Source organism: Teleopsis dalmanni, chromosome 2 (genome assembly GCF_002237135.1).
Source record: "Teleopsis dalmanni isolate 2A chromosome 2, ASM223713v2, whole genome shotgun sequence".
Lineage (NCBI taxonomy): Eukaryota > Metazoa > Arthropoda > Insecta > Diptera > Diopsidae > Teleopsis > Teleopsis dalmanni.
The window spans coordinates 224,475,893-224,497,735 of record NC_051847.1 but is presented as its reverse complement, the minus strand read 5'-3'; the positions used below and the strand labels follow the sequence as shown (position 1 = coordinate 224,497,735).

Here is a 21,843-nt window from a genome sequence, read left to right as displayed (position 1 = left end):
AAAGGAAAAAGTATATTTTGACGAATAAGAATTAATTTGTAAATAACTGCTTTTTGTCTTGACCCTAACAAATAGTTCCGGGATTCGACCTGACGCAGCACCATTGTTCATATGCCTCTACTAACGTTTGAAATTCTTTTTCGAGGCCTGTTCACGACCTTTATTCAGTGCTAAACTGCGCACAATTTAAAATTCTAGGAATGAACTTAGTATATGTATTATTAGTTCTTTACTCAACGCCTGTGTGTGTGCCAAGTAACTACCCAGGTGTGCTACGTTGAGGATGTGCGACAATTTGGGTTGAGCACGACAAGAAGTGCGCTGACTTCTAACTTATCGCGAGTATTTTAATTTTTAAATTTAAGCTTATCGTTAACAAGCTATTTAGTTCCTTTGTGAGCTTGACTTATAATGTAATGCAGTTTTATATTATGTGATTATTTCGGTAATCTTTGCTACCCTTTTACATACAGTACTATATTATTTCATATATTTCACAATTTTATGGTGGAACTGCACTTAGTAAATTAATTATTAAAACTAGACATGATCCTATTAACTACCAAGTATTAGAGAACCCTGATAACTGTAGAGTTGAATATGCACCCATATTATCTGCTCATGTCTCCAGATCGACTTTCATTAAACCGAATGAGTTCTGAAGCCGAGGCATATCATTAAATTAATTATTAACTTTATTTGTCCACGCTAGGAACAACACAATAGATTGCAAATATATATCGCAGCGTACCATTATCTTTTTCTTTTTATTAATTTTATTTAATTATTCTAATATTGTTTGTTTAATAAAATTTTTTATTTGTTTTGTATTTTATTTAATATAATACTTTAGTAATAAAGTAACATTTTTCACACACATGTATGCAATAAAACATTAGCCATAGCATCATATCTTTGTAAATGTTATTATTGTAATATCCTATACATAACATAAAACTTATATATGTTATCAGTTACTCATTTGATTGTCAATAATAGTCAACTACTAGTTTAATTAATTTAATATTATTTCATTTTAAAAAGTATATTTAATAAAAATATTAAACATTATTTTAAGAGTATTGTCTTGAAAGTTTCCAATCTAAACTATATCGTGCGACTCATCGAAACTTTTACCATGGCAGGTTTAACAAATGGATATATTCTAAAACATATAGTTATATTTGAACATAAAACCAAATGAAGCATAGTTTACAAAGCATTTTACTGCATCGAAAAAGGGGAATATCCATTAAATTTCTATCACTTATTGTACTTCTTCGCAGCACTAAAAAATGACTGAATGAGAAAAAAGTAATCTGACAAATATATCAATACTGTGATTGCCAAGATTTATTAAATTTAAAACAGATACGCTTCTACTTTTATACTGCCTTTCATTATATAAAGGTTCCTAGGGCGATTGAGTCGATCAGATCGGACGATCGTATCTAGCACAGCACATCCCTTCGATTAGGAAATCAAAAGGTCAGTTATCTGTATAACAGCTATAACAGCAACAACATATTTGGGTTATGTTTCGTAGTTTCGTATTAGTAATCCAGCGAGGATGGTGGTACAGGTACTCTTCACACTTCGCACTTTCAATTGATATGATAGTGCGTGTTTACTGATAATTTGCTATAAATTAGGTGTTCCATATTTGAAACGAGCTTCTAATAAATATTCTAATAAAATTTACTAACAGATAGAAAAAGTATTTATAACAATTTTCTAGTTTCTGATTAAAATGCAAAACTTTTAAAATGAATTGAAGAAGCACCGGAATTAAAATATTTAAAATGTGAGTTGGAAGGTCGGAAATGTTTGCTTTTGTTTTAGTGTAATTATCTAGTTAACCCTATGCTTGAACTAAGAAACAAATTTATTTACTTGAAAGTTACATACATGTACATATGTATATGTATTTAGTATTTCAAGAAAATCATTTGGTATTAATTTATTTTTACAAAATAACTGAATTTTATAATGGATATCTGGTTATAAATTTGGTTTCGATATGTAGAATTATTATTGATACTAGAGTAATCAAGAACATAAGTAATAGCCCATATCTTTCGTCGTTTGTCCTTTTCTGATAAGTGAATCACATCAATGAATACATTTTGTAAATATCACGATCAATTGATCTGAGTTAGACTTTAAACTGAAGAAGAGATGAAAGTCTAGACGCACAGTTACAATATTTTGCAACAAATGTGCAATATGAATAATCACCAAATTTTACATCGGAATTTATGTAATGAGTTCTTTTAAGTTGTAGTTTGGAACACTAAGAAAGCTATAAACAGTGAACACTTTAGTCGACATAGCTACGTATATATGTATGTATATACGTGTCAGTTGTGAAATAGTAGAGTTTTATTTTTGAAATCATATGATTAATAACTCCAATATATATTTTATTTAATCAATCTTGTTTAATAATTTTATTCTAGTCCTATTAAATAATATTGAATAATACTGAAGTTGTGTGTGTTTAAGTAATCAATAGAACCTTAAATGACAAGTCGTCTTAGTTCTTTAGAGTAATCTCAAGTTATTTTTGTTAATAAATTACTATTTTTTGTTATTAAGTAATATGTAATATTTTAATGAGTATCGACCGTAGTTAATGTTGATAGATTTGATTATTACAAAAAATTATTAGAATTTAGATCTATCGATTTCATATTAAATTATATTACACATTTCTATTATATATACACGTATATATATATATATATAATATTATATATATATAATTATATATATATATATATATATATATATATATATATATATACTGAGTTTTGTACAAATGATGTAAATATTTGTGGTAGTAATTTGAATTTAAAACATTTAACTTTTAACTCTGATCTACAGATGCATTTCATTTTAATAATCTTGATAAATTCTTTCGACGGTTCAAGTTATTGTGTTAATGAGAAACAAATTTCTAAGACTTTCTAGTATTAAAAATTAAATTAATCTTTATTTACGCTTTTTGTCGATTTTTAAAAACTGAAATTATATTATATATATATATATATATATATAGGTTGCTTTGTATACCATCCTTCCTTCCTTTAACTTCCTGAGATGATTTCTAAATCTAAAAAAGGAAAAAAAAACATATTGGTTTGGTGTTTTATTTTTAATATTTACCGAGATATATGATATGTACCCGAAAAAAAACAGTCAAATAATTTTTAATGTCTCAATAATGGATAAAAACAGCTTAAAATATATACTAACTTTTAGTTCACTTAATATTATTTAAATATGATGGTTAATATGTCACTTGAGTTTGGAAATTATGACGGAATGTTGATTTTTCCAGAAAACCTCATTATTATCATATTTTTTGTAATATCTATTATCCAACGTACTCCGACGTTTGAAAGTTGTCTTGTGTTGGAAGATAGTAGAGATAAAATATATGATTTTTTCAATAACATATACGGCAAAAGAACTTCCTTTATCTTACAGTTTGAAGTCTCGTCATTCTGATTTATTATTTTTTTTTTCTCGTTTTAGTCTTTTAAAATCATTTTTTCTACTTTAAACTCAGATTAGCAATAGTTAAACAGATTTAAGTATATTAAATATGAAATCTGATAGCAAATCTTCACTCTTTTCTTCACTGGCCACTGAGTAGATGTATCACTATACCAACTGCTTTATATTGCTACATTTGAAAACCGATTATTTGGCATATTTTTATTAACTAAATTTCCTCAATCTCTTCATAATAACTATTTTCTTACCATTGTGTACTTATTCACTATCTCTACAGTCAACTTAGATAGATTTATTATTGGTCTGAAAGTATCTATTTGATTTATAATTACCTATTTGATAATAATTACACTTTATAAATCGCAGTATTTGGCTGCAATGAAAATCTAAGTTTTTTGTCTGAAGTGCTCTTTAGCAATGCTGTTTTGCGAAGCTAAAAGAACCTACAGTACAGAAGACACGAATGGATTCCATTCGAGTACACCGGTAAGAATAGTATCTAGAAAGGATTTAATTAGTGTGTGGTTAGTGGTATAAGAACAGATGGGAAAAATCATAAAGATATAAGTACAATAAATAAGAACTTGCACTCCTACGAGTCCTCATAAGTCTTTCTTAAAGAACACTGCTAATAATATACATTTATATTTTGACCTTCCTTTATTTAAAGTTTATGAATTGTGTTAAAGATTCATTCACTTCTTTTCTCTTCATATAATATATATTTTATTATTTACCACTTAAATCATGGAGATGAGGTGTATAATTTAAAATGTATATTCTTTCCATTGGAATTATCGCTTTGAAATGCTTCATAAGCATCATTAACACCACTTCGAACGCAGTAACAACTTAATTACAATTTATTTCTGGGGTAATTAGTCTCTTTGACAATTTATTTAATGCGCGCCATATAATCTGGTTTTTCTAAATGTTAATTCCAATCACTTGTTATCCATTCCATTATCTATAAAATTGATTTAAGTTTATGTTGAATGAACATAAGAGACTTCAATTTTCCGAGGTTTATTTATGTTAACCTCGATGTACAAAAAAACCTAATCGTGTACCACTGTTAATTACAGCTTTGCTTTTTTAGTGAATAATCTTTCAAACGTTCCTTCTGTTCGTATCAAATTTGTGCGCAGGGCAAGATTAACCAGTGCAGTTCCATATTTTTTTGTGTGTGCAATAGACTTATTGTAAATCATTTTAAATATTTTTATTTCGTGTTAATTACAGCAACTACCTTGAAATATACCTAGATCATCATTTTTTTTTTTAACTTCTGCGTTTCAATGGTCCATAGTTATGAGGACATAATTGCTCAATGTACAGGACCATATTGTACAGACCATTTTGCTGATTAAAAGAGTTTACGAAATAATCCATGTTTAAATAGCAATAATTTAATCAATGAATGTCGCCATCTATTTTATCGTAAGTAGTTGATGTACCTATATACATAAATTATACTAATATTTCACAGTCATGCAACCTATCCTAGATATAAAATATATTGAACATATAATATATATATATTTTAAGAAAAATAACAGCTTTGGTACAATTTTTCGTTTTATTTCGCTTATATTACATTTACATAAATTGATATTTTGTTTTATATCAATTTGCATTATTTTAATGTATAAACTAATCGTTAGCATATTAATCTTCTCGTTTAAACACAAAGTTTTTTATTAAGTCATTTATATTTTTATTTTAAACTTTGAATATCTTCATTCACAGTTTTCAAGTTAATTTAATTATTACTTATTGTTTAACATAGGTCATTAGAGATTAGACTTCTTTATACCCCCCAAAAATGCTATATTACTTCTTGGTTTTTGTATTTATTTCGGTTTTGTTGGTGTTTTATCTTACGACACATAAATTAGAAAAATAATTTTTTGTTTTTGAATTTCTCTTACCAATTTTGTTAAATTTTTTGGGATATTTTTACTTTGCAAATCAAATACATTTAAGGTTCTTTGCTTATCTTTTTAATATAATTTATTTAACAACGAGCTAATAATTCTATGTTTGTTTTTTTTTTATATTTTTTTTTTTTTGTTGAATTTTTTTAAAGATTGTTGGCGAATATTACAAATTTCTTGAGTTATACATCTTATTTAAAGTCCGTGCTATTGGTTTTATATCATTCGCGAACAACCCAGGAATATCAAGAGCTGGTGATAACAATTTTCAATAATTTGGCGCATTGTTGTTGTTAGGTCTTGGATGTACTCTAAAACAAATAAAATGCTTGCTTAAAAATTTGTACTTCATAAATACATTTCTTAAGTGACTACCTTTTATACTGCTCTTTCCACCTTTTTGTTGTATGTTTAATACAATTACAACGTGCGCCTCAACTTCATTGGGTTTGAAATTGTGGCATTGCTGTGCTATACATCATTTGAGGAGCTAAAGATCCATTTGCAGCTGCTGCAGCAGCAGCTGCTGAAGCCGCGGCAGCAGTTACGCCTGGTACTACTGCTCCAGGTACACCCCAGGCAACATTTGGCTGTACCATACGGTAACCAGCAGCTATAAATAAAATGAAACTTTGCTTTTAGTATTTATGTTAAAAGTATCACGATCAAATTTACCTCCAGCTTGTTGAGCACTAGTGTACGCGGCGGCAGCATATGGATAATATCCTTGTTGCATATACTGAGCAGGCATTTGCGCTGCAGGATACCCCTATAACGCATAAAATAATAAATTACAAATTTATTTTGAATAAAGGATGAAAATGTTTAACTATTTCATTTTAAATTTACCGCTGGTTGATACCAGTATCCCATTTGTTGGTATGCTGCTGCTGTGTAAGGGTATTGAGCCGCAGCAGCTGCTGCAGCAATTTGTTGCTGATATGTTGACGGGCAAAATGGACTTCCGTTCGGGGTAGTATTAGCTGTGACTGGTGTATTTGTCATTTGTGCCGGTGGGGAAGGATGTGTTGCTACTACAGTATTTCCCATTGTTTGTTGCGGTGCGTATCCACCGTTTTCCTTTCCCCAAAAACATTTCACTTGGCTTCCAAGTACTTCAGATGTTTGTGTATGCTCTATAGCACGAGCAGCAGATTCTTTTTGAACAAATTTAATGAAAGCATATCCTTTATCTTTGAAAACGCGTACATCTTGAATTGGACCAAATTGTATAAAATGTTTTTGTATCACTTCGTCGCTTATCACGTTAGGCGGAAACCCGCCACAATATACAGTTGTGTTTGTGGGGCTTGACTGATTGAACACATCCTCAAAGGTCTGTCGATTGTTAGATTTTATACCACCTTGCATGTTTCCTGGTTTAGGAGTTTCACGTGGTGGTGGTAGTTTACGTGTTGACCAATTCGTACGTATCGAACGAGACCCAATCCACTGACCATTCATAGCAGTTATTGCATTTTCGGCTTCTGCCTTTTTTACAAATGAGACAAACGCATAACCACGAGATTTCATTGTCTGAGGATCACGTACAATACGACAGTTGGAAATTTCGCCAAATGGTGCAAAAGCTTCCCTCAGTGTTTCAGTTTCTATTTCAGGACTAAGATCTCCAACAAATATATGATGATGAGAACTTATATCTGTTTTTGGCTGATTGCCAGGACTAGAGGCCCAATTAACCTAATATTGATTTGATATTAATACAATTTCATACTATTATTATAAAGTCAATTACAATAAATTTTACCTTAATTTCCTTATCGAGAAACAAACGTTTATTCATAGCTGTCAATGCAGTTGTCGCTGCTTGATAAGTTGTATACTCAATAAAAGCGTACGGATCATTTCCCGGTTCACGTATAATTTTACAGTTTTTAACTGGTCCCATTGAACTAAATAGTGCAATCAGTAATTCTTCTGAAACCGATGCATCTAAATTTCCAACGTAGAGGGTTTTAGGCTGAGAATCATCCATGATTGTTGATTTTGTGATGAAAGTTTATTTAGAATAAGCTTATCTCCGTGAGGAGCTAAATAATCCTTTCAAATTAACTGATGTCTTATATATTTTGAATATTCAATTGAATATTATTTATGAAAACGAAAAGTTTTAACAATGTCCGAAATATTTGCGTCAATTAGAATACTTCGTTGATTTATATACTTTTGCATATGTTTATAAAATACATATAGATATATATTATTATATATATTGTTAAAAGTATAATTTAAGTATTAAATTTAATATTTGAAGTATAAAAATACTTTGTTTTTGTCAGATTTCAATGAGAGTAGTTGATTAAACTATCCAAAGCATTGATTCTTACTTTATATTAATGTTCTATTTTACATTATATAATAAATATATGGTATAAATTATTTTAATCTCTATCTATACGGTAATGGAGTGTAGCGAAACTTATCATTGCTTTCGTTTCTATTTGGTGCAGGAGTAAGCCTTTTTCTCCTATCAATACTCATAGAATTCTATTAGGTCAGTACTTTCGACAATCGTTGTAGACTCTCTGTGTTGATTAAGTGCGTTAAAATCGTTTGCTACTTTACACGACGAAAGTTAATGAGCAGATTACCTATTCAGCTCGATCTGCAAAGAATAACAAATAATTAAATAATAATAGCAGTAAATTTAAAAAATAAAAATAAAAAACAATACGTTTAAAATATTCTTTGATATGTGTGATGTCATGTTAGGTTGAAGTGAGTTTCTCTTTTATAAGGATTAGAAACTACGTATACTTAAATATATCTAAAAAAAATAGTTAAAGTTTTAACCATATCCATAAATTTATCATAGATATATTGTGTATCCAATTTAAAGATTTTGTAATATATATCAAATTACTAATCAAATATAAAAATAAGAGAAATATGTAACTTTAATTAGTAAATCAATTAAGATGTATGAAAATTATAGCCAATTTTACTTTGGCTATGGTTACAAATTTATGTTGTTTAGTATTGGTCTAGTTATATATGTGGATTCGAATTAGTAGCCAAATTTAATGATGGGCTATGGACTGAAATCTTTGACGCAGCCCTTCGTAATTTAGAGTTTTGTGACATAATTTCAGTCTTCAGAGAATCTACGAATATACATTATACTGTGAAAGATATTGGTTACGTATATATATAAAAAATATATATGGCAGAATTTTTAAAAAAAGAAATTAATTTTTTATAAAATAATATGAAAATGAATATACCACGCCTTGATGTTAAATATAGATCCTTAAATAGCTATTGAAGTTGCGAAGATACCGATGCAATCACATTGATATTTCAAAAAAAATTATTTCAAGTTTACATTATTATCGCTGGCATAATTTGCGGCAGAAATCACAAAAAAAAATGTTAAAAAAAAGTAGGTAGGTAATTAACAAGGAAACCTTTTTATATCGAGTACCACTCCACATACAAAGAACAATGACATTGGTAAAAGGATTTGCATAGTCACAAAATTAAAGCAAATCACAATCAATTTTAAATCAAGCTTCATTTTTTTAAGTTTAATCTTACATTTTATTTACTAGTTTAATAAGGATTTATTCACGACTTCACATATATTTAATTAAATCTTACAATTACAAGGAAGGAGAATTAACACAGAACGGAATCAACTAGAATGAACAGCCGCGATGACAAAAAAAAAATGGAGAAAAGAGAGATGCCAAAATGAATTGAATTTGCAAACCGGGAAAGGGAGTATTGCCATCGCACTCCTTACTGTTGTTTCTTGTACATAAGTCATTAAAATGAGCAGTACAAATATATACATCGTTGAAGTAAAAAACGCGCATTAACAGAGTTGCATGATTTACATCTGTTATTTTTACGAGTTACCTTAAATATCACCTAATATAAAATATATATTATATATACAAATATTACAAACATATATAATTTAATTTGATAAAATTTTAATATTCACCACTATTTAATTATTCAGATAAGCACATGATTAATAGACATTTCAAATTTATAGTTGCAGTCAATATAACTGAAGAGTATATATAATTTGCAATACTGCATGCAATATTATGTGTGGTAAAATACAAACTTATATACAATACTAAAGAATTTCCGAAGGTTAGTAATTAATTATTTAGGCACATTATATTGGATTAACTTTATTAAAAAAAAAAACTTAATACATACTGAAATAATACAACTCTGCTTGCAGCAACAATAAATTTTTTGTTCTTTCTTTCACCGACATTTACCCTTCGCTTCATAATTTAATCAAAAAGGTGGCACTTTTCTCCTTAACCAATTTATATTTTTTTATGCTATTTCCCAAACCCAATTAAAATATGTTTTATATTATAATTCACAAGTAAACTAATTTAACCTTTCTCCGTAATTTAATAATTTTATTTCTGCACAAAGATATACCAACCGAACCGATTTCAATTTGTTCTCACTGCACTCAATCACAATTTAATTATACTATGTACTTGTTCGCGTCTACACTGACACCTTACTACTGACAACAAACAAATCGGAGAAAAGAGCAAGTGTTGCAGTGCACCAATTAATAAATGTATAAGGTTGATATCCAACAGCAGAAAGTATCATATTGAGTACATAAATAATTAAAGCTTAGTATTATAATTTAACACATTTATACGTTGTCTATATGAAAATTAACGGCATAAAATAACATAACATAATAAAATAAAATAATAAAGTAACTTCGTACTCGGTAAAGTGACAAAATGACAAAGGTCTGACTGCCCTTTTTAATTCTAATTTGGTAAAGGTGTAAAATTCAACTGCCAACGCAACTAATTATTTGTTAGCTGTATATAAAAGGAAAAAAAAATAATTAAAATAAAACTTATTAATTTATTTAATTTTTAATTTCTGTCAATAGTTCTTCATTGAACTATTGAACTATGCTTTCATTTCAAACTGAAAGCATTTTAAATTTTAAAAAGTATATTGAACACTCTACATATTAATATCACGCACTACGTACACGATTCTCTCAATAATAATCATAAATGTATTGCTTTTGCGTAAAATAAATATGTGAATAGTGAAATAAACCGTTAAAAAAAAATGTGTGCAGATGTTATCTTCTACATCTTTAATTATCCAAAAGTTTTTTAAATGTATTTATGGAATTGCTTTCAGTTGACAAAAATTGAATATTACTATATATGTTGTAAGTATTTAAAATATAGCTTACATATATTCGCGTTTGTCTTTTAGTATTTTTTATATATTAAAATAGGTTAAAAAACTATTCACAAAGTTTTAAAAATTAGTTAAAGGACTTATTACCACTTTTCGTAAAAAATAAATAATTTATCAAGATCAAACTCATTCATTTTTTTTTTTTTTGATGCATTTTGAATTCTTCAAATATACAATATTATAATAAAAAATGTATGTCGACTTTGTACCTTGAAACATTGTACTGCTTGCCAAAGTGATGTTATCAATGCAAAGATTTCAAAGCATTTAAATCCTATGTAAAATGTAGCATTATAATAATATTAAATTAAAATTTAGACAAAATAATAGAAATAAATATAAAAATTTAATATACTTATGTTATATACCAATTTTAACTCTTCGAATGATATAATTTTGAATATTTTCCATAGGAATATAGGTATAAGAGTTTGAATGATTTGTGAAATATATTTCACTATGACAAATAATTGAGCTTTAGGAATAACAATATTTATTGATCATTTTACAATATAATAACTTTAAAATCTAATTACCCTGTACTTGTGCACGAATATATTAAAGGGCAACAATGCAATAGAAATTTTTATTAAAATCGTTAGCAGCTTTATTACGATATCATTGTGATTTGGAATAAAACACCTCCTGTACAAAGAAAATTTATTTAAATTATTATAAAGGTATTCAGGCGTAGCTTGGTAACTGGGTATTCCGTAAAGAGATTAAATGACAAAAATTTGAACATCAATTTTCAATTCTTTCTGGTTGAAGTTGTAAAATTAATCTGTCAAATCAGTGGAAAATAAACGCAAAACAAAATGGCAAAAAAATGTGGAAAAAGTAAAATTAAAGTGAATATTGTTTTTTATATAATTTATTTTTGTTCATATTTCCTTATTACAATCATACACAATGATTAGACATTAATTAATTAATTGTAATTTCAGATGGTTTGTTTCACGAGCTACTCGTAGTATAACTCAAGGCAGTGATGGATGTCAAGTTATTCTATAAATAAGTTGTTCTATTGTAGCATTCATGTCAATAGAATACACCTATATATTAAAAGTGAGGCGAATTGTTTTAACCAGACTAAGTGCTGTTTTTTACAATTCTGAAAGAAAAAATTATGACTAGTTGAAGTACTAGCAAATATTCAATTTTTACTATTATAGCCGTGTGCGAGTTCAAGTAAATTGATGGTTAATTGAGGGAAATAGTAAATTATGTTGATATGGAAACGAATATTGGTATTTACCAGAATTTCGAGTAGATATTAATAAATAAATAAAAAAAACTTGAAAGTTTTTAACCAAAAATAATAAATAAGTGCAATAAATAAATAAATAAATAAATATTTACATAAGTACAGTGCAAAAAATCCCTAGAAAATTTTAATTTACTTTACCTAAATTTATAATAATACAAAACGAATTGATAAACTAGTACATTTTTTTATTCAGTTTAAACAATTGTTTTAATTCTTTCAATATGGCATCCCCTAACAGCTGATTTAGGCTGTTTCAAACAATCTGAGACCTTGAAATATTTAAATAATAAATATTATATTTAAACCAGTATGGGTAAAAATAAAAAAGAGAAAAAATCTAAAAAGAAAAGCAAAAAACATAAGGATCACAAAGAAAAGAAAAAACTTAAGAAACGAATGAAAAATAATATAGAGAAGGTTCGTACTAATGTACAGGACAATGCACCACCATCTTCTGACGGCAATTTTGCCATTCCCATTGGTAAGTATTATGAGTAAAGTAATATACATATAAAATGTTTCATATAATACATTTTTAGAACTAATGAATAGTAAACATCAATGTCCAGAAACTCCAGAAGAATATAAAAAACGACAAAATATAATTCGTCGCGTTGAAGATCCAGTTACAGGTCGAACTCGTCTTATTAAAGGTGATGGTGAAATTCTTGAAGAAATTGTAAGCAAACACAAACATAATGAAATAAACAAAAATGCCACACGGCGGGACGGCCAATATTTTGAGAAAAATACAACGGGGAACACAAATATATGAGCATCACTATCTATTGTTACTGGCAAAATAAAACAATACCCATTTATCCTAAAAATAATTTATTTGATATTGTCACTAATATATATATATATATATATATATATGTATATATATATATTTGAAAACTTAAATGTATATGTATACATATATATATATATATTTATATATTACAATTTCCTATGTTAAATTATAGCTACATAATCACAACAATTTTAAAATGTTATCTTCTAAGTTACATGAATATCCCTTTCCTTTCAGTTCTTTATAAAATATATATATATATAGCTATTTTATAACTAAATATAATACTAATATAAACAAATTTAATTTAGAATATTTGATAGAATAAACTTGTGGCGCCGTCCTGCCATGTTTTGTCCTCACTTTGCTTTGATCTACACATGGGACAAGTTTGCTCCCTTTTAAACCATGTGTTTACACAATCATCACAGAATATATGACCACATTCTAAAGCGATGGGATTATTGTAGTTGTCATGACAAATAGGACAAATTGAACCTGCACTTTCAATTTCAGCTTTAGTAGGTTTATGTTCATAGTCCTGAATTAAAACAAATTTAATATTAATTAATATAGTATTAATATAAGTAAAAATATAAAGTGATATTTATATTACCGCATTTCGCACAAAATGTACTACAGCTTTTTTTAACGATTTTCCACGCCCGAAAATTTCAAACATTTTTGATCCTACATAAAATGCTGCTAACAACATACCTATAATCTAGGAGATAATTACGTTTAGCTAATAAGGTAAAGTACTTTAAAAATTAATATACCATTTCATATCCAATGTACGGTAGCATTAAGAACATTATCCACTGTCTTATAGGTACTACGGAGCGGTAAAATTGAGAAACATACTCTACTACGACCAATAAGCGGGCCTTTAAATGAAAAATTAAGAATGATTACATTTTCCTTTAGTTACTTTAGATATAACTTACCCTTGACTTATGCCTGATAACATTGGTTGGCAACATTGTAATTGTAACTTTTATTAATACAGTAATTAGTTTTAATACGAGATCGTTTACTGCAACATAGTACAAGAGGGTGCCCAAAGAAATTTCTTTTGTAATGGTTAAGGTGTTATTTGTTGTATTTGTACTTAATTGAATATGTTGTAAATTGATACTAAATTTATTAAACAAGTTATTGATCACTCCATTCGTTCCAGGATTATCTGTTGTAAGTAAGTGCTGGTGTTTAACAGATGATAAATCAATTGATATATTTTCCTTTGGTGGCGATATAAGTAAACCTAATGGATCTGAAGTTGACCAAGCCAAGAGAAGTCGGTAAGAGATAACAATTGCTACAATACTCCAATCCCATATTAGCACCTTCATATCTTTTTGCGAGAATTTGGCTACTTGCTTCCTTACGGATTTATTAAGTTTCATTAAGATGATATGAAGCAACACTATATCAAATATTCCCCACAAATGGTCATATATGAATTTCAAAATAAGCATTACAAAATACGGCAGGTAACGTAAAAGTTGACTTAAAAATTTGACTGCAATATCAGCCATCGCACTTGTCTCGTCAGCACCAAATAAATCATTATTTCCTGCATCGTCCCCATTTTGGGGATTTTGGGCATTTTCATTATCATTTTCAATCTGTTGGCGATGTTGAGATGTTCTGTCGAGTAATGCAGTGGAAAATAATGAAGACTCATTTTCATTAGCTGTTCTAATGGGATTGCGTTGTTCTGCGTTTGCTTCGGACTGTTCAAAACGAGGAGGAATGTAACTATTAGATCTTGAAACAACTCTTGCACCATCATTTGATGCGGTTATATCCTGATTTGAGGTTTGCAATGTATCACGTCGGCCAGCTGTGCCTTCACTTGAGCTTAGTGGGGCATAATTATATCGAAAACCACCGGAATGTGTAATGAAAGATCTAATCGCTGCTGTTGATGGCGAAGACGAAAATGATAACATATTATTTAAATTCATACGCCAAGAACGCGGTTGCAACGATTCCATATTTGTAGGCATTCCAGAACTTCGATCGTTTGTCAAAATGCTTGAATCAACAGGAGTTATTGGTAAAAGATTTTGTGATTCTATTTGTGATTGTTGTACCGTTGGACTTTGCGTAGCACTTTGTCGTCCTAATTGCGAACGTGCTTCGTTTATAAATGTTAACAAATTTTGCTGCAGATTTGATGACCGACGAACATTTGCAGATTGTAAACTTATATTCAGAGCGGCATCAGATAATGTGTTCTCGTGCATATCAATCACAAAATCACTAGCATTGCTCAGTCGAGCATTGTTGTCCACTAAATTACCTATATTATTATCCATAACTCAATTAAAAATATATTCTTTATGTACGTTAAATTTCAATATACAGTTTGTAAAAATAAAATGACTGATTTTGACGTTTTATTATTTGACTCTTTTATTTTCATCTAGTTTTCCAATGTTTACAATGTTACCACACTAAATTTTCGATTTTTAAAAATTGCCCCCATATTTGTGTAATTTAATGAGTGCACAATTTGTAGGGATGAGTTTCGCACATCGAGTCAAAGAATAAAATTCAGACAGACTTCTATATTACAATTGAGATAAATCTTAAGAATATAGATTTTATATTTGTATAATACGAGAGTGACAGTGACATGAAGCCAGGGGAACACCACATTAAGAAGCTGAGTGCTCCTCCAAATTGATCGATGATAGAAATCGTTGTCTGCTGTGAAAATCAAGAATATATGTACTACAGTGTATAAGAATATCAACAATTGATGTTGTATTCAATAATTGTTAAAGTCTAATGTTGGAACTTGTTTTCTGACTATAAAGTATATTCTTTCGATTTTGACTAGGCAGAAAATGTCATTAGCCGTGTTAAACTTAATATTTTTGTGTAATTTAGTATCCTTAGGATAATATAGTGTGATTTAAGGTGTTCACTGCTATATTTATAGTAGACATCGAATTAAAATTATTACAAAAAACATAATTATAAAATAATAATATATAAATCAAAACAAAAACTAACGTTTTAAATACATTCATTATTATTATTGTTGTTTCTTTTAGGATTCTTATTGGAGAAGAAATAAAGTTGTAAGGGTTGACTCAGTTCTATCAAGGTTTGGTTTGTTTCCATGGTGAATGGAGTGATGAGAGAGTGAAAATGTGCAAAACAAACCCTAGTTCAGCTGAAAATTGGTAAAAGGTTTAGTGTGTACGTTAACTAGGCTTAAAAACGATTTCTAAAACATTGTGCTCCATACATCAAACTTTTTTTAATGGGTACGTTTTCCATTATGTGCTATAAAACATAATAAAGAAATATTTTAATTATTTAAATAAAAAGTTTAATTTTTATACATTAAATTTTTGGTAAAAAAATGGACGAAGTAAAGTTCATACAATACATTTCTATATTTCTCTAATAAGTAAAATACATGCATATGTATATGCACGTTTATGGTATATATATGGCGTTTATAAATAAGTGGTTTACAGGATTTATAAAGTAAAGAAGAACATATTGTCTTGGATTTAAATGGTTACATTTTATTAAATAAATAGTATAACAATACAATTTTATATATATTTTAAATATTTAAAATTCTTGATGTTGCTGTTAAAGCGATCATTGTTGTTTATCAGTCTGTTTCATCTCTCTCACACTCACACTTCGTCTTCTACTTCCCCTTCTTGTGACTATTTAATAAATTGAATATATACATATTTTTAAAAATGTTTTGAATTACTGCTTTCCATAATTCTCTGTTGCTATATAGCTAACACACAAACAGTACTAATGCTTGATTCCACTTATCATGTTTATTGTTGAATTCCAATAATATCAGTTCAATGAACTGGCATAATGCGTGGAGATAATTTTTTTGTTGAACGCCGTCTTCTTTGTAGAAACATCTTCACTGATTCTAATGGCAGCTGAAAGTGATAGTATGCGCAATACGGTAAAGGATCCCAGTACGCAAATAGTGCTTCACGCTTATCCAATGCAGCCAATGCACTGTGTCTTTCAATAGCGGACCAACGCCAGCTCGCACCAAATGTTGCAAGCGTGGATTCATCTTGGTTATTATTAGCCAAATTGAATTGCTTTCTATGTACACACTTCATAGTCCGACAAAGGATTTGTGCATGCGATCGATTATAGCAGATGTAAGGAAGCGACACTCCAACACGTACGCCGAAAGGTAAAAACTCTTCCGTGCCTTGACATTTAATCAAACGAAAACTAATATGTCCGTTAATGCTACGTTGAAAACGTATTTTTGCAAAAAAGTTTTTTAACCATTTATCAATTTGATTCTCTTCCGATATTTCTGAATTGGTACTTTCCATTTTTCCCACAGGTAGTAGATTTTTAGTATCGTGATCTACTCTACATGTGACATTCGCTACTACTCGAGAATCCTTTACTGTGGTACAAGTTATATAATGTTCACCAGGTAAATCTCTGACTAACAACCACTGATTACGCTCACTGATATCGTGATTAAATTTGAAATCACGTCGGCTGTTGGGTAAAATATATTTATAACGTTCGATTAGTCCCTGCACACCAACTGCTACCAATATATTTCGGAAATTACTGATGAAGCCACTGTCGTACATATTCCAGAGATCGTTGCTTGACGACAACAGTGAATGTGGAGGTAGCGGTATACTTTGTGCTTCACATTTTTGATATAATTGTAAACAGTCATCCAATACAGTTGTTTCTGCAAGTCCAGGTATAAAACTAGCACATCCTAACAGCTCCATATGCGGTTTTGCCAATGCATCATAATAAGCAGGACTGGTGGCACAAACAGGTATATATACAGTGGGCTTCTCTTTTTTAATAATGTGACATAATGCAGCTATGTAACTGTCAACATTATTTAATGATGGTCTAGGTACCACATAAAATTTATCCACTGCTGTTGAAAAACGCGCGAGTCCAAATAAACCATCGAACTCAAATACAACAACACGAGCACCTGATGAGTAAAAATTTCGTGCCAAGTGCAATGTTTGAATTGTACTACCACAACTGATGAGAATTGTACGTTTATTATTTGATGATGCATTTTGTACAGAGACTGCGTCAGAATTTATAATCCATTTCACTAACCCAATGGGTATACGTACCAATTTTAAAAATATCCACAGTAGTGCTGAAAGCCAAAAACTTGGTGCTGCTATGGACAAAGGAATGTAGAGTATAAAACGAACCAGAACCATTATCATGTTAAGTAGCAAATTTGGCCAAAAAAGTAGTACCTTTCGCATGCCATTTGATATGGATAGTGTGGATTTTTGTGCAATTAATTGTCGTCTGTCATCTTTGTTAATTGCGTTGGAGTCCATATCACTTGTTTCGGCTAGACTCTCTTGACTTGGGTCTTCTGGAATTAAGTCCAATGAGTTAATACGTCTAAATTTAGAGCGTGTGAAACGCATTTGTCGCGTTTGATCCTGTTTAATTTGATAATCCTGTAACATTTTATAGTTGCACCAACTTTTTTTAATATTATTCGTCTTAAATTAATCCAGTATTTGTAAAAGCTATTCTCAATAATCTGACAAGATATTGAAGCGTTGATTCGCGCGATCACAATCCACTGAATTGTGCAACAATAATCAATAAGACACTAAATGTTATTCTATGAAGAGCTCATCTTTTAAACTTTGATTATTGGTAGTGAAATTCGTATAGAGCCATTACGGACACTGCTGTACCGCACTACACTGCAAACACGACTACAACTGCTGCTCTCAAAGCTGATAGATTTCTGAATTCCGAGTGATTTCTGGTTTATATATGCACATAATACACATTTTAAGATATTTTATGTATATATAATACATTTAAAAATATATTTAGTTACGGACACATATACCACGTCTGAGTCTACTTTATTAAATAATTTCGATTTACAGACGTGCAATCATTAAATAGATTATTTATGTTTATATAAACATTTATATATATGTATTAGCATTAAAACTTTTCTTCGTTATAAGTCTGGGATTCATGCAATACTGCAACTACAGAAATTGCACATTTACGAGTACGAAACGAGCTCGCAAAGACAGTTTAGTTTCGTCGAACAATATCAGTGCCTTAAAATTTCAGCGATTCGCAGTCTATAATCTCGTACTTTGATCCTAAAGCTGGTGTTGTTATTCAAGTAATTATTTTGCCTAAATGATTTTCTTTTTTCTTTTTTTTTGTTTTTTGTCTTTTGTCTTTGTTTTGTATTTTTATATTAATTTGTATAGTCATATATGGACAGATAGTATATTGTATCACCGCCTTAGTTCCAGTATGTGTTGCTGATAAGACTTTCTGTTGTATCATTTAGCAATTTGCAGGAAAAACACTTGATGCCGTTTGAATAAATAAATAAAAAATACACTACTTCAAAAATCAAAAGGAAATGTAAATATGAAAATTATAGAGAAAGTTAAATATATATATCTCCTATGAATCAGTCGCAACAGGTGCTTTAATGTAGATTTGTTGTCACACACAAGTCATTATTAGATTACAGGTCTTGAGTTTTATATTTTTACAAATAGTGAGATTAACACATTAAATATTATTCAAAGTCTGTTTTGACTTTTTACACATAATCACCTCTATAGTTAACTGATGCTTAAATAATATATAATACTCGTTATGTAATTACAAGTCTATGAATGAAATTTAATAGATAACCTAAATCATAGCTCCTTTCATAGTATAAATCAAACTAATAAACTCCTACAATTTTTTACTTCAGTTGGGAAGTTCGTTATGGATACGGTATGTTATATTGCATGTATTCAAAGTCGGTAATAATGATTTACACTTACCCACCTTCATACTTACTTATACGAAAGTATGAAGTATTAATGGTATTATAAACACTTTAAGAATGTAAAACGCACAATATGCAAAAAATACGTAAATTTGGACTACAAATTTGAATAGCGAATTTTGTCTTGATTTTTCTATAGCTTTCTCTATTCATTACTGTTCTACCAACCTTGTCTTAGATAGGGAATTGATGCATTTATGCGTGACCAGTGACTGCTTTTCATATGGCTACATCCTGATTTCAATCTTGCTGCTCGGTGATTGTGTCGATCTTTCTGGGAAATGTTGGGCGGGGTCCTATTGAGAATTTTGTGGTCTCCGTGGTATCGAAGAGGATAGTGCATCAGTGTAGTTCACGCTTATATTCGACCTCACTGGTGTTAGCTACATTCCAATCGGTGTCGATATATCATGTGCTTACATAGTTAACATTTACGTTGTCGGTTCGGAATTTAACAATTAATTTGGAAATATTTTTTTAAAAAATTGAGTTTTAGTGTATCGCTTCAATAGCTTGACCATTGCAGTTCCTTTCAGGCAGAAGTAATGGCAATTCACTGAGCAGCAGCAAAGTGGGTCTTGAGCTATAGCATTTCTAACATGATTATCACAATCTTTTCAAATAACCACGCTGCAATTAAATCTCTGATAGTTATTTCAGCGGCTTATCTTGAGTTCTAGAATTCTAGCTCTAGAATGCCGGGCTTCTCTCAATGAGTTGTGTAGACTTGTCGGTTGTCTCGGGCAACTGTGAAGTAAACGACCTTGTCGATTTAGGCACACTATTCTGTGATATTCACACTGTTAACAAATAAATAAAGTAAATGCTTGCGATAGATATCAGTATTCTAAATATATAAGATACTAGTAGATGACCCGGCGAACTCTGTTCCGCCTTAAAGGCAATAAATAAGCAGTTTTTTTTTAATTGGAAAAAATACAAAAAAAAAAAATACCTACATTAATCATTCATAATTTATTTGTGTATTTTAGTACACATCGCAAATTATCTATTTGTTGACCTCTGTTGTTCGCTCGACCTTCAGTCCTTAAATTTGCAGTATTTCGTATTCTTCTTGCATTACGGCTTTGTCGGGAAAGATTCGATCGTCTTGGTCGCGGCATTATTAAAAAACTAAAAACTCAAATTTTCAACCATACCATACATTAAAATTGTTAATTATTTATTTTGTTGAGTTTGCAACAACCAGGTAGTTTTATTGATTAAAAACGATATTTATTGCAACACAAACTTATATTGATCTAATACAACTTTTAAAAACACATTAACTAAGTTATATTTCTATCTGTTAAATTTTAATAAAATATTTTAATAAAGTATTAGTATTGCTGTTAAGCTAGACTTACTTTGTATAGGGACAAAGAAGCTTTATTAAATTTTAGAGGAATTTTTAGAATAACATAGCATAGCTTCTTTGTAAAAGCACCAGAATGGTCGCTTTACATATAGTAAGTAAAAAATATGCATTACAAAATGTCTCTACAAAAAGAGTAGCTTTGAAAAGAAATAAAGAATTAGCAAACCCAAAAAGTTAAACTTTCAATTCGTTGAACTTGTGTTTCCAAAATAAAGCTGTAGTTTTTAAGCTCGTTCTAATTTAAAGCACGGCAAGTGCTTTGGTTGTTGTCACTAATTAAATAAAAATAAGTGACAATAAAACCTGGAACTTGAGCATTGAAAGTTTGTGCAGCCTTGACTTCTTGTGGATAACACGATTAGTCATCGCTTCTAATTTGACAGGCACGAGTTCTAAGCCTGGCATTTGCAGTCTAAACAAATTATATACGGGACTATAAAACTAATTAAATAAAATTTCGATTATTTCCCAAAGACCACTGATTGAAGAGTACTTGGCAATACTCGAAACAGCGTTGTATGGTCAGCCGAACTTCAATAAAATTAAAAATAAATTTTTGTGTTTGTACTTTATTTTTTTCTTTGCTATTCGAAAATTCCAATAAAATATTTTCTTATATCAAAAATTTGATAATTTCAAAACCTACTTTGTCGTGAACGGGATAAACAGGTATCCTATGTCCTTCTCCTGGCCTTAAACTACCTCCCTGCCAATTTTCAGCTAAATCGGTTCAGCCTATATCCTTCTCCTGGCCTTAAACTACCTCCCTGCCAATTTTCAGCTAAATCGGTTCAGCCGTTCTTGAGTTATAAGTGGTGTAACAAAAACACATCTTTC

The 21,843-nt window shown here is 29.6% G+C and overlaps 4 protein-coding genes across 4 annotated transcripts; 1 reads left to right on the top strand and 3 right to left on the bottom strand.

The window, feature by feature from the left end:
* Positions 1-5,164: 5,164 nt before the first annotated feature.
* On the bottom strand, positions 5,165-9,139 carry LOC119685220 (nucleolysin TIAR-like). Its single transcript, XM_038099455.1, has 6 exons — positions 9,018-9,139; positions 7,228-8,085; positions 6,309-7,160; positions 6,135-6,228; positions 5,835-6,072; positions 5,165-5,770 (listed from the first exon to the last, which is right to left on the bottom strand). The coding sequence occupies exons 2-5, from the start codon at positions 7,453-7,455 to the stop codon at positions 5,900-5,902; spliced, it is 1,347 nt and encodes a 448-aa protein (XP_037955383.1). The 5' UTR covers positions 7,456-8,085; positions 9,018-9,139; the 3' UTR covers positions 5,165-5,770; positions 5,835-5,899.
* A 3,076-nt stretch (positions 9,140-12,215) lies between these two features.
* On the top strand, positions 12,216-12,827 carry LOC119685221 (ADP-ribosylation factor-like protein 6-interacting protein 4). The gene is made up of 2 exons (XM_038099457.1): positions 12,216-12,451; positions 12,510-12,827. The coding sequence occupies exons 1-2, from the start codon at positions 12,280-12,282 to the stop codon at positions 12,743-12,745; spliced, it is 408 nt and encodes a 135-aa protein (XP_037955385.1). The 5' UTR covers positions 12,216-12,279; the 3' UTR covers positions 12,746-12,827.
* Positions 12,828-12,886: 59 nt separating this feature from the next.
* Positions 12,887-15,611, bottom strand: LOC119685219 (RING finger and transmembrane domain-containing protein 2; the record flags this gene model as incomplete). The annotated part of the gene is given in 4 exon segments (XM_038099454.1): positions 12,887-13,307; positions 13,383-13,490; positions 13,546-13,653; positions 13,714-15,611. Coding segments are annotated over 4 exon segments (1,827 nt in total). The 3' UTR covers positions 12,887-13,073.
* A 719-nt stretch (positions 15,612-16,330) lies between these two features.
* Positions 16,331-18,635, bottom strand: LOC119682144. Its single transcript, XM_038095508.1, has one exon. It carries the CDS (start codon positions 18,265-18,267, stop codon positions 16,618-16,620), a length of 1,650 nt encoding a protein of 549 aa, XP_037951436.1. The 5' UTR covers positions 18,268-18,635; the 3' UTR covers positions 16,331-16,617.
* Positions 18,636-21,843: the final 3,208 nt, after the last annotated feature.

Bases quoted from the DNA above. Each gene is read 5' to 3' on its own strand.
- LOC119685221 (XM_038099457.1), top strand. From the start codon at position 12,280: ATGGGTAAAAATAAAAAAGAGAAAAAATCTAAAAAGAAAAGCAAAAAA. The intron at 12,452-12,509 runs GTAAGTATTATG...ATACATTTTTAG, and splicing joins CAATTTTGCCATTCCCATTG to AACTAATGAATAGTAAACAT.
- LOC119682144 (XM_038095508.1), bottom strand. From the start codon at position 18,267: ATGTTACAGGATTATCAAATTAAACAGGATCAAACGCGACAAATGCGT.
- LOC119685220 (XM_038099455.1), bottom strand. From the start codon at position 7,455: ATGGATGATTCTCAGCCTAAAACCCTCTACGTTGGAAATTTAGATGCA. The intron at 7,161-7,227 runs GTAAAATTTATT...AATCAATATTAG, and splicing joins TTCTCGATAAGGAAATTAAG to GTTAATTGGGCCTCTAGTCC. The intron at 6,229-6,308 runs GTAAATTTAAAA...TATGCGTTATAG, and splicing joins GATACTGGTATCAACCAGCG to GGGTATCCTGCAGCGCAAAT.